Genomic DNA, 19,924 nt, shown 5'->3' with positions numbered 1-19,924 from the left:
TTCACATTTAACAAATTAAATGTAGTTGCGAAATTTTGTGAAGTGTTAAGCGAATTCATCGCTAATTCATACTTCTTTTGCGGCAACGTGCTATTCTATCGGACCCACGGGAAGTCGGGAATACTAATAATCTGTTTCATTATTAGCAATTTAGCAGTTGCTGCGAAGAATGAAATTATGCAATCTTTGGTTTGTTTGTATTTATGATGCTTGTATGGACTACTTCTATAATTAATATTTCTTAGTGATAAAACGTATTGCTTTTGAGTACTTTCTTTTTCTGTAATGTAAAATAATTATAATTATAAATGTAACAAAAATTTGCACGCCGTTTAAGCTAGATTAAATGAGACATTGTAACTAATAACACCTTATGTATTAACTATATTCATGGAAATAAAGAATTTGATTTAATTTAACGGAACAAATTTAAATAAATGAACGCATTATTGACTTAAAATACTTTTGTTTTATTCCGAGTAAAAATCTACCGATTTCTACCGATTTTTCGGAGCCAAATATACCGATTTTTTATTTTACACTTTTGCAACACTGATTCGAAGGTGCATAAATTCCTAACAAGCTGAAAAACTGTTTCTGAGCTACAACAATTCAAAAAGTTGTAAAAGTTGTTATCGTTATTAATATACACACGTTTCTACGCTTTTACAGATGTTGTTTCGAATTTACACTAGTGTATAAATTAAGAGACTCTGTTTCATTTTATTTGATATTCTTTTAGTTTTAACTTATGTTTATTTTAAGTATAAGTTACAATGACCGATAGAAAAAAAAATTCAACGTATATAACAACTCCAGAGATGTGTATATAAGTGGCGAACTCATGCGAAAATTTCGCATAAAGTTAAAAGAAAAATCAGAATACAGTGATTAAACTTCGATAATTCGCAAAAAAGGACGTGCCTTTCGGATCAGATAGTACTAAATAATAATTATAGAGAAGACTGTCTTATTTATAAGTCTGTGAGGTGTTTGCATATTTTTAACCATGGGCATTAATTTAATTCACAATAAAGATTCATTCAGAAGTAGACGATATTGGATTAAGTTACGTAATAATAATCTATTTCAATGCAATAAAGCTGCGATAGCTTGGTTTAAAACTTCACAGTTAAATAACACTTATACATTTTTTATAACCTTTATTTTTTGTTCACATTTATTGTAAATGTACTTTAACTTAAATATGTACGATGTTTACCTATTAATAAGATTCGAATATGAAATTAATATAGTTAAAAAAGGTTCTGAATAGAAAAATATTTGCCAGATAGTGAAGTGTGAAGCGGAATGAAAACATATCAGAAACTTATCCGTTTCATATCGTTATAGATTCAATAAGTTACAAATACTGAGACTTTATCACTAAGATGTGAAATTGTTTTTATAAGATCAATATTTTAACATCCCACGGCTGGGATTAGGTCTATATTTTGTTTTTCTTTTTTGTTCTGTGATACTAAATAAGTTAAAACTATAGCATTTGTTAGTGGTATTCTTCCTGTATGCTTCAGCCTGTAATGCTCTAATATCCCACTGCTGGGCATAGGCCTCTTTCCCCCGTGTAGAAGTCAGAGCTTAATCCGCCACGCTGCTCCAATGTGGGTTGGCAGATTTATTCCCTATCAATCGCTATCAGATGTACATGATAACAACAGGAACCGACGGCATAACGTTCTCTTCGAGGCGCGGTGGGGAGACTCAAAAGAACTGCACAAACAGACCACAGCAAACATCTGTATGGCCAATACAAATGTTTGTTATGTGCGGGGATCGAACCCGCAACCACCACAAACCAGTGCTATGACTGTTGCACCAACGCCTTGTCCTGTATAGTATTCTATAGCTTTTTTTGTATAAAAAGTACATTATTGTCTCTCATTAATTATGAACAATATTATGCATATTTTTATATGGTTTTATTAATTTTTTTTTTCAATAAAAATCATAAAAACACCACAATTACTGTTTTTAATTATGCTTACAATATGTTTCTTCACATAATTTATAATTATAAATACAACTTTTCTCAAAGTAAATTAAGAGTCAATAAATAGTACTAAAATTATCGGAAATATATTATCCATGTTATTAGACTATCTGTTAATTATTTAATTAACAAGGAGACAATAAAAAAGTGGCCTTTTTATTGTGACTACTATACAGGTTTACTAGCTAAGGGGTGAATTAGTATCAATATTGAGTGATAGTTAGTAGAAATGAAAGATCAAAATTTGCTATATTTAACAACATAGTAGTAAAATAAATAAAAAACAATTAAAATATCATATTTTTTTATTTCATAAAATAGCTTTATAAATGTTTTACATTTACATTACATTACCGCTACCTAAAAAACATATCTATTGACTTACAAGATGATTTGGAATTTTCCAAAGGTAATGTAGATACTCTCTTTCTTTTCACACTATTACTAAAAGATGTACTTGGTGCTTGTTTTTACTTCAGGTGTCACAGTTCTAGATGGAGCCTCGATTTAGGTGAATCTTTAAGTTTATTTTCAATTTTCACCTAATGTGTAATAGTATGAGATTTTTATTTATATTAAAAGAAATGAAAGAAAATATATCGTACCTATAGTGTATGTCACTTCCTTCACATAAAATAGTGGATTGCAGAGTTTCCATATACATTTTTATATCTTCTATAGATGATATAGTATCATCAATAACAATTTCTGGTCGTTGAGAGAAAGAAACCTGTTGTATCAGAAATGATTATGTGAGCAAAACTCAATAAATTAGAATAAAATGCTCTGTATGCATTATGAATAGATAAAATTATTTAAAAAAGCATGAGAAAATTATTTACCTTCACTGAAAGATTATTGGCAATAGTAAAATTCATATCTTCTTTTCGGGAATATTGATATGACTAAATATCACCTCTTCATCACAAGCAAAATAACACCATCCTTGGATCAGTATTGAGTGAAAATGAGCATGGATCTCTTCTAGTGTAACACATGATGGTGGAGACATGTCCTAATGTTGAAATTTATGTACAAAAAAATATTAAAATCTCGCAAATCTATAACAATATGATAAACATAATAATATCTAATTCTTTTACATTATTAGCTATTACAATCTCTGGTGATTCCATATGATGGGGTCCTGCTGGTTGAGAATCTTCTTTTAAATTGTTACCTTGAACGATTTTTAACGAGGGTTGTGTATAATCCAGGTTTTCGATTGGTCAGTTATTAATGTCATTTTGCACTATTGGAACTTGTTGTAACAAAAAAAGCAACTTTAAAGTAAAGTAAACAGATTTGAAATTTCTTATATTTCAATATCATCTAAAAATAGTAAATTTTGGCATTCAAACCTCTTCAGAAATGTCCTTTTCCAAATCCTGAGGGTTTATTGGAATGACATTGTCATTCAAAAGAGTCTACCTTTCGCGAGGGATGATAATTTCGGCTCCATTAATAATCAATCGATCAGCTTTCTTAATATCTTCTTCGTGAAAGTGCTTCTCACACACAAACTGATTTGGAGTCAATTGTTGTGATAAAGCTTTTACCCATTTTCCCTCAATATGTTATTCTGAAAGTGAATGAATAAATTTTGAGAATGTAATTACTTGCAAATCTTGTAATCAACCTTAATTTCAACAATTTCTTAAAAGTTCAATAAAGAATAATTTATTTAAAAAAACCATGATTAACTAAGCAAATAATAATTTTACATATTCAGTATTCCAATGTACAGCTATGAATCAATAACGTATGAAGATATTATTACCTTTGGTAGTTTGGTACTTTGAATAAAGATGATTGACGCAAATTGTTTTTCAGGAATTCATTCTATTTTAGCGATCAGATGCTAAATCTCTTTTACATCCACGCACAATCCAATGTTTCACCATTTTTTAATGTTTCTTTTGGTCAAAAATTAAAAAATTACGGAGCACGATTATTTTCTCACAAATGCCGCGAAGAAAATTTGTAAACATTGTTTACAAAATACATTATTCAACTAACTTCATTTACTTGTACTCATAAGCACATGACATAAACAGCTAACTTCACAGAGGCAACATACCGTCAGCAGCGCAGACTGGTGGCTGAAAATGAACTACAATTATGTACAAGTTTTTAGGGACAGGCGGGCTATGCTTTAGTACGTAGCGATCGTTCTCCTTTTCTCTATGCTCCATGATGCGCAGTGTCCACTTCAGTGATGTCATATCTACCAACTTTTTGGTAGATCTACCAATTTTCACTTCAGTCTACCTATCTACCACCTTAGACCTAAAAACTACCAATTTTTGTAAATTAGTTTGTCATATCACCACTGAATTATTTTTAGGACTATGCCCAGAAAACATAACCGAATTGGGCAGAGAGTGGAAGACATTTCATTTCAGAGAAAAAAATGTGCATCCTACACCTGGAGAATTCTGGGATCATGTTTCATCCATTAAAAAAGGAGACAGGTCTCCAATGTTTCCCCTGCTATGCGAATTCGTGAGAAAATTACTCGCACTTCCATATAGTAGCGCTAACGTTGAGAGATTGTTTTCTGCAATTAATAATATGAACCGTACCGTAAACCGTAGGCAAATTCTCGAGCACAGCCTCAAAATGGGGATCCATAATAGGGATGCGAATGTTATTGACGATGTGCTCGCGAAACTGGCGGCGGGCGCTGTTTTAGAAAAATGAGAGTGGCCGTCGACAATGCGGTAAATTAACAATGTAGAGTCACACAATGTAAAATATAAAGCATGTAGTGTGTTATAAAATAGTAATGGAGCATGTAGCAAAAAAAAAAGAAAAAACCCATAGCTGTAAATAATTATCTTAATTATTAATCTACATAAATATATATGTATATATAGGTGTATATATCCCTCACGGTCAGTTTTGGACTCACCATCGAATTAGAGAAAATAAGCTTTAGTTCGTAATTTGAAGCATGCAATGTTGAAAATAATACGCCTCAACGCTTGAAAATTAAAAAAGGCATGGGCACTCAAGAGCCTATGGATGTTAACATTAAATATATATATATATATATATATATATATTGCGTACGTTGCGTACTAAAAGATTCATAGCAAACATCGGGCAGCCTAGCGCAGAACATTTAAATTTTTCAATAAAAATATGTATAATTTCCAAAAATAAACATTTTTAGAACAGTTCATGCATTTTTAATCTAAAAAAAATCTTCTAAATTCAGGTGGTAGATCTACCAATTTTGCATTTTACATTCTACCAACTTCTACCAACATTTGGCACATAATCTACTAATTTTCTAAAATTCGGGTTGGCAACACTGGTCCACTTGTCCCCCCACGCAATAGCGGCTTACGAGTTTTGGCAGCGGGCGCCTACAGCGATGAATAAAATCGTTATAATATCGTGTATTTATTATTTTAGATTACAGAACCAAATAACATACTTTAAAGAACAAATTTTATAACACTTAAAGAAATAATATATTGCTCCAACGCCATCTATCAAAATTCGAGAAAACGTCGACGATAGACTAAAATAAGACTACATTAATAACGTCGAAAGACTAATAAATTGTTTTCTAATAGCGATAGATGGCGCCAGTTTATTTACAATTTTGATATTATATTTTAATCTTCTTCTTATTTACTGAATTTTTTGTTCAATTACAATAAAATATAGCAACTCCTGAATAGTGTAGTTTTCTGCTAGTGAAAGAATTTTCATGATCGGATCCAGTATTTGCTAAGATTACCACCTACATACAAACAAAGTTATAAACTTTACCTCTTTATAATATTAGTATAGATTATAAAATTACAAGACGGATTATCTTATTTAAAAAAATGGATTGCAATTCAATGTCTGGCTAAAATCGAGAACGGCTGGACCGGTTTGGCTATAAAATAATCGTATATTGGTCATAAAATAATCGTATCAGTACAAAGAAGGTTTAAGCGATGAGAAATTTTGGAATAATTGCGGGGAAAGTCTGTATTAACACTTTGGTGAGAAATATTGGAAAAGGTGTAGATATTGGTTGTAAGTGTTGTTGTAGGTCTAAATTTAGTTATAGATATAGGTTGTCATTATTTATTTATTCCAGCTCATACCTAGTTAAGACAGAACAACGTAAGAAGTCGGGACAGCTAGTAATTTATAAATATGATGGAGTTGAAAAATATAAATGAAACCAAAAAGAATTTACGAATTATTATTTTTAAATAAGACAATTTAAAAAAAAAATCGTTCGGTTGTTAGTTTTTTTGCATCGTATATTATAAAGCTGACACCTTAAATCTACGTAAAACTTAATAATAATTCTAATTAATAAATGCCAGTGATTATAATCATGATCTCTATTTTGCGAATCAAATGTGTCATAATTTAAATAATTAGCGACATATGAAATCATAGAATTGTAATTAATATTTTTGCCTTTAATCATCTTCAAAACCTTCTCACATGATTGAATAATTTTCAATCATGTGAGAAGGTTTCCTCCTCAATCTTTCTCTATCCTTTTTGTTTATTACTGAACACAAGAAATTTTTTTTACGCCTATTATTAATGATTGACAAATCAAACAATTTACTACTTTAATCACTTTCCTTGCTATAAATCCTGCAATATATATAATCTCTATGCTCCATGATACACTATTATACGTGTTATGTGTAATCATCTACTGGAATGGAAAATTTTGGAATGGATCTTCTATTATATCTCTTTGAGAAGTCATGGATAAGCCTTTATAATTTTATATACTCTTTGGACAAGCTATTTTTATACTAATCTGTGCTCTTATGGTGCTCTTTGATAACATTATTAAAGGTTTGAAATTTTGACTTGTTTGAATTAATGAGATTGATCAGGTACCACTTTACAATTGAATAATGAGAAGTTACAGTTACAATGTTCTATACTTCTATTGCGACGTAAAATGTTGATGACAGCTACATTTGTCTTAAAAAGATACGTTCCTTGACTATATTTTATTTAATTTTTAATAGTACACTTTTTTATTTTTATGAAAAAGTTGATTAAAGTTAGAATCAGTAACGTATAAAAAGTATCGTAGAACTTACAATGAGTCGAAAGCAGAATAACTTGGTTCGTAAACTTATAAATTCTAACTTTGTATAATAATTTTCGTGATTATAAAAAATAACCTTATTTTCTGTTTAGAAAAAAATAAAATCATTATGTTACTTGACATTGGGAGGATCCTTATCTTATCAAATTATTTATTACAAGAAAGATTTTAATGGTTACTATAATAATGTACTACAACCATTGAGCCAGCACCTCAATCCAGAATGGGCACATAAAATTGGTGTATCAGCAATCAAGTACGGACTATTTCCTCCAGAAAAGTTTGAAGACCCTAAAGTTTTAGTAAGTATCTCAAAAAGGCACTTATAAAAATACTAGCTGTGCCCACGGTTTCACACGCATTAGTTTGAAAAAAAATCGCCTATAGCCTTCCTCGATAAATAGACTATCTAAAACTGAAAGAATTTTTAAATCAGACCAATAGTTCCTGATATTCAAGCAAAAAAAAAAAAAAAACAAACTCTTCAGCTTTATAATATTATTATATATTAGTATAGATTTTATTTGGTATGACACTAAATTTTTTAATGTTGTCTATCTAAGTACATACTACTACAAACTACTAATGTAAAATTATAAAATAATTTTATTTCTTTGTATTGTTACAGAATACTAAGTTCTTAAAGTATGAGCTGAGTAATCCAATTGGTATTGCCGCTGGCTTTGATAAGCACGGTGATGCTATTAAAGGGTTAAGAAATATAGGATTCTCTGTTGTTGAAATTGGATCAGTAACACCCGAACCTCAACCTGGCAATCCTAAGCCCCGAGTGTTTAGGCTTCCTGAAGATAATGCTGTTATCAATAGATATGGTTTTAATAGTGAAGGACACAATGAAGTGTATAATAAGATTAAGAATGTGGACAAAGCTTTGCTACAAAATGGACTATTAGGAATTAATTTAGGCAAAAACAAAACTTCTACAAATGCCGTTCACGATTATAGCTTAGGAATTAAGAAATTTTACAATATAGCAGACTATTTTGTTATAAATATAAGCAGGTAATTAACATTACTTTTAACTTCAGGTTTCATTATCTTTAATTTGTTTCATAATTTCTGTTCGTTTTGTTTTTCAGTCCTAATACTCCAGGTCTAAGATCACTACAAAGTAAAAATGAGTTACATGAACTATTAGCAGGAGTCAATAAAACCTTACATTCATTAGAAGGTAGTAATAGACCTCCACTACTTTTAAAAATTGCATCAGATCTGACCCTTGAAGAAATGAAAGATATTGTCTCTGTAATAACAAAAAAAGAAACAATGGTAGATGGTCTGATCATATCAAACACCACAATTGAAAGGCCCTCGCTTATAAATCAAGAATTTTCAACAGAAATGGGTGGTCTTAGTGGCAAGCCTCTTACAAAAAAATCTACAGAAGTGATAAGAACTATGTACAAATTAACTAAAGGTATGATGTATAAAATAACTGTATTTTTTAAACAACTTCAAAAAAGGTGGAGGTTCTCAATTTTACTGTATTTTTTGTGTGTTTTCTCAAAACTTCTAACTGGGTGAACTGACTTCAATGATTCTTTTTTTTAATCTAAAGGTGGTTGTTACATGGCCCCATCTATATTTAATCGAGAGCTGACAAGTATTTTTGTGTTATCTCTAATACTAATTGACTATTTTTCGTCCACATATGTTGGATTATACTTCATAACTTTTTACTGGGTGTATCGATTTCAATGGTACTTTATTTAATCAAAAGCTGGTGCTTGTCTTGTAATTAGTTTAAACTTGATCGAGATCTCACAAACATTTTTTGATTTGACTATTTTTTGTCTACTTACTTTTGTTGTATTACTTGTCGATGTAATAGAAGTCGTTTTTTTTTTATAATTAGCAAACGCATTATAACTAGTAGTCTCCTAAGGTTAAGCTGATACGCAAAAATGGGAAAACATTCTCATTCAGTTATATGCCTTTCTTTGTTACAACATATTGATATACAAAATCTACTATTGGCTTTATTGTATAGGCTTTTGCCTAGAAGTTTGACAATCCTTCAAATCTTTAGGCTTATCTGAGAAAAATTCAAAAGATAGTTAAGTAGATTCCATTGGTAAATTTTTATCAGTGTTTTTACATGTCTATTTCCTTTCTAGGCAGTATACCCATTATAGGTGTAGGAGGTGTGTTCACTGGTCAAGATGCATATGAAAAAATACTAGCAGGGGCAAGTGTTGTCCAAATATACACAGCTCTAATTTACCATGGTCCCCCCGTTATTACCAAGATTAAATCTGAACTAGCAGAATTATTAACTAAAGATGGTTACAGCGATGTTAGTGAAGCTGTTGGTAAAGGTGTCAAATAACAAAAACTGTTGATAATTAAATATTATATTTATAACTGTATCTTTCTTTTAACATTCCCAATAATAATTTGTTATATGTCACAAAAAAATCTGCTTATTTAACTATTTATTTTATTTTCTTGACCTGAAACAAAGGTTAACGTCTATTACAAAAACTACATAATGATTTTTATGAATATAGATTATAGATTTTGATGGTTTTACCTAATATTTTGCAATCAGGAAGATTTGACTGTAAGAACTGCTTACTTTCCTCAATATTGTTTACACTAAATAAATTAAACAGTACCAATGTTTTCAAATTTTTTAAAGACTTTATTTCTTTTAGTCCCATATCTGTGACGTTTAAGCATTCTGAAACTTGCACATATGTGAGTGTTGCATGTCCATATGCAAGTCCTTTCATTGCTCTGTCATCAATATACTTGTTCTTATGAAGTATGACTTTCTCTAATTTTGTGCAACCACCTAAAATTATGAGTATCAAATTAGATCATATATAAAAATCTGGAAGTTAAATAGGGTCCTAATATGAGAATAAGGATTTTACTTAAATGAGGAAAACCATAATGGGATATAGATGATTCAGTCCCATCAATTGCTAATATTTTGGGTACTTTTTGGTCATCAGGAGGTAATAAATTATAGTCTTCAAGCTTGTGACCATCTGCCCAAACAACTTTGCCTCCATTACGAAGAACCCATTCAGCACAGGCTCTGTCTGGTCCTAGAGCTTTTATACGATCAGGATCTGGCTTATTAAACATCATGTTAACATATTCCCAGAAACATCTAACCGACGAAGTCTTACATTTGAGGTTTTCATGAAGGGTACTGGCAACCTAGAAGTATATAAATGTTAATATAACTGTTGAAAAATAATGTCTTCAATATATCACAAAAAAAAAAAAACGCACAGGTCGTAAACGAAACATATTGCTAAAGATATGTTTATATTTCTGAAATAATAGTCACTTAGGCAGTCTGACAATATTCAATTGCGTTTCAGTTTTGACGCTTGATAATAGAACATCTATTTTGGTAACGTCATGAACATTTTATTTGGTGCGTTCGATCAATCTCAACTAAATTTTAATTAAAAAGAAAAACAGTCCAGCTTGACTGTTTTTTTTTTTAATGTATTCTAATAGAAAATATTGTTGACATTGCTTGTTGTTTAAATGTTTACAAATATTTTGTTTATATCTTAAATGTCAACTTAATGGGACTTTCATAGAGTATAATATAAATTCATAAGGTCGTCGTTCGTATAGGATGTGACCAATAATCGATCATACAATTATTTAATTTATTACATTTTGGCTATTTTGGCCTTTTGCGTCCTTTTTTATTTTATTCAAATGATGAAATTAAACAACAGTTATAATAGTTTTGTTCTTCTATTGTTTAACCTAATGACGAGTGAAAGTTTTGTTTATTGACTTATCGTTTGATTTTACTTATATTCCAATAGTGTTACATAGATGTAAATATTTTACAGTAATAATTCTGTTTCTATCAAAGATATTCTCTTTGTGTTATTTTTAAGATTTTAGAGCTGTAATTTTAATTGAATATTTTCCCAATGACTTGTTAATATTAATCTATTACCTTTATAATTTTTATAATACAGAAAACTATGTAATATTACGATATATGATAATTGATAATACTAGGAATCGATTAATAAAAAAAAAAAACTAAGATGTAGGTCTTTTTCCACACAATGTTTAACGCCTACCAAGGGGCACGAGACGGGAAACTTACTTTGGAAAATGACTTTCTAGACAAAATATGGCGATTCTATTATAGCTTAGATGGCTTATCACTACATATTTTAAAACAAAGTCGCTTCCCGCTGTCTGTAATTCTGTATACTTAGATCTTTAAAAATACGCAACGGATTTTGATGCGGTTTTCTTTGGTAAATAGTGATTCCAGAGGAACGTTTACATACATAAGATAGTAGAGGAACACTGATACTTTTGCACCCGTGCGAAGCCGGGGTGAGTCGCTAGTTTTTAGTAAAGTTAAAGCACAAACGTGAGCGTGACAGGGAGTCAGAAAAATTATAAACATAATTTTATGGCTCTTATAAAAGACCCCTATAATAGGTTTTTCCTAAATGTCTCTCAATAAAAAACATCGACCTATAAATTATAATAATTTTATTTTTGAAGTTATCTAAGACACCTTTTTTTTTCTGGTTTGAAAAAAAAATCATTTAGTAATTTTAGTCTTAAGTTACGGATAAAGACATGGAAAAACTTTTATTATTCTTAATCTAATAATGTCAAAGTGCCGTAGACATTGTGATATTTTTACCATGATTACAAAATATGATCCTGAGCTATCAGTGGCGTAGCGTAGTGGGGGCGGCAGGTGCGGCGCGCCCCGGGCGGCACATTTTAGGGGGTGGCAAAATTTAACAACAGTTAAAAAATAAAAATATTTAGTAAATATTTGAACAATTTTATACCCATTATTTTTATCGAAACTACAAATTCGGACCGATTGAAAGAAGCTCGGAATTTTTCATTACTTATTTTTGGGCGAAGTCGGGAAATACCTTTTCTTTTAATGATATTTTGTAGCGACTGGCAACGTCTATAGGTACTTGTACGAATTCCCCGTTTATGACTAATAATCAGCGAGAATGACTTTTATTGCATACAGAGTGTAAGAGACAGCTTTATAAACTTCTTTATTTAAAATATAACCTGTACAATGTAAAATAATGATGACTGTTCTTGCCGAACATTCTCTATAATAATTTATGTATGCAATGTTTAGTATACATTAAATTGAAATACCAAAATAAGAGGGCGGCAAAAATTTTTTCCGCCCCGGGCAGCCGACAACCATGTCACGCCACTGTGAGATATATCAAGAGCTATATAAACTTCTGTAAAATCTTCGCTTAAGAGACAGAATATTTCTTTTTTTATATAGGTAATGATGAACTTCTTGTCATTTCGAGACTTTTTTTTTTGTAACATTCATGTAGCATTCATGTGACATTTATTTTTGACATTGGTGAATCTATTATGTTATTAGTAAATTAATCATTAACCGCACTAAAAAGTTGTTTTTTTTTACCCTAAAAGCAAAAAAAAACTTTAAACTTTTACATCAGTTGTTATGAACATGTCGGAATCGTATGGTAAAAACATGTATTGATTACATTAAAATATTTTTAGCGTTGCAGTTTCTATTTTCACACGTTTGTAATGTTTCAGAATATTTATTTAAATTCCTAGTGATAGGAAGTGCTGGTACAGGAAAATCGAGCCTCCTTAATAATTTTATAGGAAATAAATGTAAGTGTTATATTGAAGCCTATGTTTAAGAATATACATAGTAATATTAAGTGATTAAAAACTTCATTAATTTCAGTTAAAGAAGATCGATGTCATACCATCGGTGTTGAATTTGGTTCTAAGATAATTAATATTGGAGGCAAATCGACGAAACTTCAGATATGGGATACAGCAGGTCAAGAACGATTCCGTTCTGTAACACGTTCATACTATAGAGGAGCTGCCGGAGCTCTGCTTGTGTATGATATTACATCTCGCGACTCCTTTAATGCCTTATCAAACTGGCTGAGGGATGCTCGCACATTAGCAAGTCCCAACATTGTTATACTACTTGTTGGTAATAAAAAAGATTTAGAGGAATCAAGGGAAGTAACTTACACGGAAGCTAGTCAATTTGCCCAAGAAAATGGTAAATCTTGTGACAAAAATATTTAACATGGTTATATTGACATTTTTGGTTTTATTGCCTATTTCAGATGTATTTTTATAATTTTTATTTGTCCGCAGAATTAATGTTTCTAGAGACTAGTGCAAAGTCTGGAGAAAACGTTGAAGAAGCATTTTTGAAATGTTCAAAAACAATTCTAGCTAAAATAGAAACTGGAGAACTGGATCCGGAAAGAATAGGATCAGGAATACAATATGGAACAGGAACATCGAAGAAACTGACAGCGCCAAAGAAACCTGCAAGATCGCCATCAGATTGTGCTTGCCATGTTTAACAGCTTGTAATCTCTATATAGATATTAGAAAATGGATTGCTAAATTTAATTAATAATTCTCTTTATCTTTTAATGTGATGTATTTTTACTTCATTTGTAGTATGTAGCTGTTAAGTAAAATTAAAAAATAAGATTTTGAATTATAAATTCAATTGTATCTCATAGGTCATTAAGTAAAAATATATTTTTTTCTCTCTATTTTAGTTTTAGAAAGTGAGATTTTTTTTGTTTTTATTGGCAAATGTGATTACTAGACTTATTATTTTGTATTCTTTTCAGTTCCAATGTATAAATAAGTACTACTAAATTATATTGTATATTTAAAATAACAAATAATTTGTTGTATTTTTTGTTTTATTGTTTGCTATTTAAGAAGAGTACCTAACTATATATTTTCAGTGCTACAAAAAGTATACATATATTGATAATATCACTTATCACTTCAGCCTATTGCAGTGCACTGCTGGACATAGGCCTCCCCAAGTTAAATTGATAAGTTTTTGTTAAATTAGTTTTTTGTCATTGTATGTAAATAAATGCATTGCAAATGTAACTAAAATATTTGTTTATTTTATGTGTAAAACAAACAATTGTTGTCAATGTCAACTAATTGCAGCATATTTAGCATTGATACATTATTAATTAACATCAAAAAGTGTAATTGAAACACAAGATCTTCAAAAAATAGTGTAATATTTTAGTGTATGTAGCAGCTTAGTAGCAACTAACATTAAAATGTTTCATTTTTTTTACATAATTGACAAATAAAAACTGTGATGATGATGATGATGGTCCCAGCCGATTTCGGCTACAGCGACCACAGCGATACAGCATGGCTCAGCTGCAGGCACCTCTCTGCTCCGCCCTCTCGTGCGCCCGGATATGGCTGATGTAGCCAATCTTTGCACGAAACGTACGATCGCACGTGGGGCACGTCAGGACACCGCCGCTGTAATTATAGTTAATAGCCGCAGATGGTCGGGCTTTTATCTCGTCTCGTTTGGTATCAAGGTCAATTTTCCTTATGTCTTCCAAGGAGGTTACGCTTTGCTTGATCAGCTGCCTCCATTTTAGGCGATATTCAGCCTGCGAATCCCACTGCAAGTGATCCAGCTCGCAACTTTCATGTGCCTCTTCAAAATGTCCTTATACCGCAGAAGCTTGCAGGCGCTTGCTCTTTTGAAGCTCGCAGTAAAAGATGCGTTTCGCAACCCTTGTTTTCGGCATGCGCGGAAGATGTGCCCGCTCCAACGTAATTGTCTTCGCATACTGTATGCCTCTTTTCCGTCCATGTTAGCACGGCGTAAAACCTCTGTGTTTCTCATGTGGTCAGACCAGTGGATGTTCATGATGTAACGAAGGCACTGCATGTGGAATCTATCAAGGCAGATAGACACCATGTTTCTGACGAGTAGAGGAGGTTCGGTATTACTATGGCCATATGCTCCGAGATCTTAGTTGCTAACTTAACATCATGCGACCAGAAAACTTTGGGTCAAGTTTGCCCAAGGTTGCAGAAGCTGCACCAATCCTAGCGTTGATTTTAGGATTAAAGTCACATTGAGACGTTATGGTACTTCCCAAGTACATAAACTTCTCCACATTTTTCAGAACATCCTGACCGAGACATATTTGGACTGAATTGTTTGGTTGTGCTCTAACAGATATCACTTCGGTTTTATTCACGCTGATCTTGAAACCAAATTTTCTGCATGACACGTCAAGACCAGTCATCAGTCTTTGTAGAGATGTTGAAATCGATGTGATTTATATCATTGCTAACTTTAACATGAATCTCTATTAAGTAAGAATAGTTTTCTAATTCAAATGCTTCATAACATTGTCTAATTCTGCACTGCTGTACCGGTGAATACCTAGGTACATTGGAAATTTGTCTATTTATAAGCATTAGGACTACATGACGGCAAATCTTTGCTAACTGATCTGATTCAGTATCATCGGTTCGGATATTGGACGCTCGGCAACATTGTGGATGGCTTTGCCCATTATATAAGAGGTATCGCCAACAGAAAATATTTTTGTTCACTTCAAAAACAAAATAAATAGTCGACATTAAAAATATCCATTAAACATTGAAGTAAAGTTAAAGAACAGTGTCCGTGCCGATAAGCATAATTATTTTTTGTTATAGATAGCTACATAGGGCGCACTAAAAGTTTTCGGAACTGGCCAGTTACATAAAAAATATTTAAAAAGTAATTACAACATTTGAAAATGGAACTCTTTAGCTGTAGAATGCACTTTGTTTTAACTGACTGTCAATTGTTTTTACATTGTGGCGCCATTTTAAAAATATTTCTATGATTTTCGACGATTTCAAGTGTAATTTGACAGTTCAGCAGAGCCTCGCTCGGCTTCAATCTGGTTTTGGCGATGAAGCACCATGTCAAACGACTATTTATAGCTGGTTTGCGGAATTCAAGCGTGGTCGTGCCAATCTTAGTGACGAATCTCGCGATGGTCGCCCATCCACCGCTGTGAAAGACAAAAACATTAAGGCTGTGCACCAGTGCACCGTATGATCGAAACAGACAGGCATGTGACCTATCATGAGATTCGGGCATCTTTAGACATAGGCATGAGTCAAATACAATCAATCCTACACAAATATTTGGGCGTGAGAAAGCTATGCTCGGACCGCGTCACTTGGTTGCTATGCTTACCAGATTCAACTAAGGGGCGTCAAATTTGGTGTGGGACATAGTAACAGGTGACGAAACATGGATTTATTGCTACGATCCCAAAACAAAGCAGCAATCGAGCGTATGGGTCTTTCAAGGTAAGCCGAAACCAACCAAAGCGGCTCGCGTGAAAAGTGCATCTAAGCGGATGATTGCTTCTTTTTTTAATAAAACTGGACCCGTGGCTACTGTTGCTTTAGAGAATGGTCGTGCTGTGAATAGTGACTGATACATGACCATTTATTTGCCGGAAGTTATTGACGAACTGCGTAAAAATAACCGTATGATCTTGCATCACGACAATGCTAGCTCCCACACGGCCAGACAGACAAACGAATATTTGAAGGTGAAAAACGTAGAACTTATAAGCCATCCTGCATACAGTCCCGACCTGGCACCTTGTGAGTGAGTGAGTTCTCTGTTCCCAAAAATTAGGAACCAATTACGCGGTCAACGATTTTCATCACCAGAAGAGGCCGTCGAAGAGTATGAAAAACACGTTTATAAGGTCACCGCGGAGGAGTGGCACAAATGTTTTCAAAATTGGTTTAATCGTATGAAAAAAATGCATTAACGCAAAGGGAGAATATTTTGAGAAACAAATTCATTTGTGACCTTTAATAGTATTTTTTCTTATTCATTCCGGAAACTTTTAGTGCGCCCCACGTATAGCGTGGTATCTATTGTTTTTAGACAGATTCTTTAAATACATTTTTATAAAACACAATAGCTCAAATTAAGTTTAACTCCAAACAATTCCAGTCTATTTTGTTTGAGTATTTTTTCGGGATTTTGTAATTTACGTAATTTGCTCTTGAGAGGCAAATTTTTAACTTACTTCGTATTCATATCAATTATTTTTGTTTTACAAGAATTTATAATGCATTTATATGGCTACACGCGGAAATATTAGCATAGTAGATAGTAGTTACTGTATTATTGCTTATTTTATTCCACTTTAGCCTATCGCAGTCCACTGCTGGACATAGGCCTTCACAAGTTCGCATCAAAAATAGCGTGAATTCATGTGTGTTGCCCATAGTCACCACGCTGGGCAGGCGCCCGCCTGCTTGTTACCGCAGGGCTGGATTTGTCACACCGAAGACGCTGCTGTCCGTCTTCGGCCTGTGTATTTGAAAGCCAGAGTTTGGATGGTTATCCCGCCATCGGTCGCCTTTATAAGTTCCAAGGTGGTAGTGGAACTGTGTTATTCCTTAGTCGCCTCATACGACAGCTACGGGAAGAGGGGGTGGCTATATTCTTTACTGCCGTAGCCACACAGCTTGATACTAAATTTTAATAATTTCGATCTTTTTTTATTTTTAATTACTTGGGCAGTAAACTAGGAGAAATTTATCAAATAACAGCATTCTAATAATTTTTAGATTTTTTTTTTGCTTTTTTTAGTGAATTTTTCAATGTTGCGACACGAAATTTTGTCCGCAAACCTCAGATTGGGATTCAGCGCCTCAAAATACGTATGGAATGCATAGATCAAGTAAAAAAAAGTAGATAATGCGCGGCCTTTGTTGTTACTGAAGCCACAAAACTCGGCTCCTTCAAGTAAACACACGCGCTCACGCACACATATGCATCAAACTACGCTCATTTTCGTTAGTATCTCACGGGGCCTCGTACAGTAACTTTGCCTATAAAATGCCGTTCTTATGTAATTAAATGGTGCAGAAACAATACCAAAGTGAATAAAAAGTCTGAAGAAATATCGTTTCACACGTAAGTACATACAAAACTTTATATTTCTTGTTATTCCAAAATAATATTGAGGTTATTCGGAACTTATAATTTCGATGTCCCGAAATGACGTACCGAGGGAGTGTTACCAGTAATTTTTATTTCCATTAGCCCAAAATGCGGGTAAGTAAATTGTAGGCAATCATAGAAAAATAATTAAGTAGAAAGTGGACAACATTATTGTTTTTTTTTTTATCGTGTGATTTTTATGTTTTTCCTAAATTGAAGTCAAGTTAAATATGAATTTTTAACTCGTTTTTTTTCTGTTTAAATTTGTAAATTAACTACTCATATTTTACTACTAAATATCATGGTTTTAGGTTTCCAACGAATATTTTAATAGGAGATGAATGCTTTGAATGATTATGCTTTACGACTGAGCCGAAATGAAGTACAATGACAGCCATCCTCATCTAGTTGGTTTGTTCAAACCATTTTGATAAAGCTGACATGTACAGTACAAAACGTGGACTTCGCAGAGTACCATCAAGTACATACTGCTACTTACTACTACGTAATTTAATGTTATATTTTTTGTTCTAGGACCTACCGGATGAGTCTAAATCAGTCCTTAACCAAGATTCAATCTTTGATACACCTAGAAAACATAAACTAAGAGAAAAGTTAAAAAAACAGGAACTTAATTTTAAAAAAAAAATGTAAAAATAAAATCAAATTATTACAGCAAAGAGTTAGACGTCTTTAAAGCAGGAACTTGCCCCTCAGAGGAATCATCAATTACTTAAAAACGCAAGTTTTCATTGACACAGATTTATATAATTAAATAAATCAAAACACGGCTACAATAGATTTATGTAACAATTTGAATCGAAAAAAGGAGTAAATATATTTATAACTATAAACAGGTTTTTATTTCCACATACCCATTTTACCTATATTAAATTAATTGTTTAATAAAAATTTTAGGGACTTTTTTTAAAAAGTGTCAACACTTCACTCACTCACACATCTTTAAAAAAGTGGCTTCACTTTTCTGTTCTAGGTGCGTTATCTATATTTTTTACTTTATCTATGATGGAATGAAATAAATCAGAACTACCCTAAAACTTTCCTAGTAAAAATACAATTAAAATGAACAATTTACGCACGCTTGACTTGGGGAGTAAGCTAGTGAATGCGTGACGAGAGCGTTACGAAAAGTGTGATCGAGTTAAAAAGAATTTACTTCATTCGTGTGGTCTAAAGCACAATACATAAAATTAACCCCGTGAATGTTATTAGTGGCTTAAAGAACAACGAAACGTAAATATTACCACTTCTAGGGATATGCTAAAGATAGAAACCTTTGTTATATTTATTCTGTAAGAAAAAATAATAAGATGAAGTGACACAAAGTACAACAGTACATAGAAAGTTATGTAAGAATTATATCTCATTATATCTTACGGTCTTTCTATAAAATACTGCATTCTCATAAAATTCATCGCCTAATAAGATTCAAAGTTTGAGAAAATGAAACTAATTGATTTTTTACACAAATTTATTTTTGAAATAACTTTGTTAACAGCTTTTACAGAATAAGAGCTAGCTTATTTTATTAACATCACTTTGTTTATATTATAATTTGTTTGCTCCATTTCGTAAAATATTATTGAAATTTTTCTTTTGAACACTAAAATAATCAACATAAAAATCATAAAATTATGTTTTCGTTTTTGTAAAAGCATGTTCATGTTAATATCCTGTTACGTATTATTTGGAATGTAACACTTGCCGAACATAATATGTAGATTGAACAAATAAATTAATTTCAAAAGATTAGGCATTGGTGACACGAAACAATTTCACAACTTTGAGCAAAACGAGAGCAAAATCTAGATATCGATTTGATTATTTGTATTCTTAAGTTATAGTAACACCACTTTTACAATTTATATTAAAAGAGGTAAGTATTCTTATTCGGAATTAAAACATACGTAAGCAACACACCCAGAAGGATAATTTAAACAGT

At 32.0% G+C, this 19,924-nt stretch overlaps 3 protein-coding genes and 1 long non-coding RNA gene across 4 annotated transcripts; 2 read left to right on the top strand and 2 right to left on the bottom strand.

The window, feature by feature from the left end:
• Positions 1-2,298: 2,298 nt before the first annotated feature.
• On the bottom strand, positions 2,299-3,016 carry LOC123658466. The gene is made up of 2 exons (XR_006743879.1): positions 2,854-3,016; positions 2,299-2,741 (listed from the first exon to the last, which is right to left on the bottom strand). It is a non-coding gene; the product is annotated as an uncharacterized LOC123658466 (long non-coding RNA).
• A 4,083-nt stretch (positions 3,017-7,099) lies between these two features.
• LOC123658713 (dihydroorotate dehydrogenase (quinone), mitochondrial) lies at positions 7,100-9,491 on the top strand. Its single transcript, XM_045594060.1, has 5 exons — positions 7,100-7,123; positions 7,199-7,408; positions 7,735-8,129; positions 8,207-8,544; positions 9,245-9,491. The coding sequence occupies exons 1-5, from the start codon at positions 7,100-7,102 to the stop codon at positions 9,454-9,456; spliced, it is 1,179 nt and encodes a 392-aa protein (XP_045450016.1). The 3' UTR covers positions 9,457-9,491.
• On the bottom strand, positions 9,466-10,520 carry LOC123658751. The gene is made up of 4 exons (XM_045594092.1): positions 10,374-10,520; positions 10,268-10,298; positions 9,661-9,924; positions 9,466-9,580 (listed from the first exon to the last, which is right to left on the bottom strand). The coding sequence occupies exons 1-4, from the start codon at positions 10,389-10,391 to the stop codon at positions 9,555-9,557; spliced, it is 339 nt and encodes a 112-aa protein (XP_045450048.1). The 5' UTR covers positions 10,392-10,520; the 3' UTR covers positions 9,466-9,554.
• Positions 10,521-12,375: 1,855 nt separating this feature from the next.
• On the top strand, positions 12,376-13,843 carry LOC123658197 (ras-related protein Rab-4B). Its single transcript, XM_045593640.1, has 4 exons — positions 12,376-12,619; positions 12,696-12,776; positions 12,853-13,185; positions 13,284-13,843. The coding sequence occupies exons 1-4, from the start codon at positions 12,598-12,600 to the stop codon at positions 13,496-13,498; spliced, it is 651 nt and encodes a 216-aa protein (XP_045449596.1). The 5' UTR covers positions 12,376-12,597; the 3' UTR covers positions 13,499-13,843.
• Positions 13,844-19,924: the final 6,081 nt, after the last annotated feature.

This window comes from Melitaea cinxia, chromosome 12 (assembly GCF_905220565.1).
Source record: "Melitaea cinxia chromosome 12, ilMelCinx1.1, whole genome shotgun sequence".
In the NCBI taxonomy this organism is placed as follows: domain Eukaryota; kingdom Metazoa; phylum Arthropoda; class Insecta; order Lepidoptera; family Nymphalidae; genus Melitaea; species Melitaea cinxia.
This window is presented reverse-complemented; position numbering and strand designations above follow the sequence as displayed.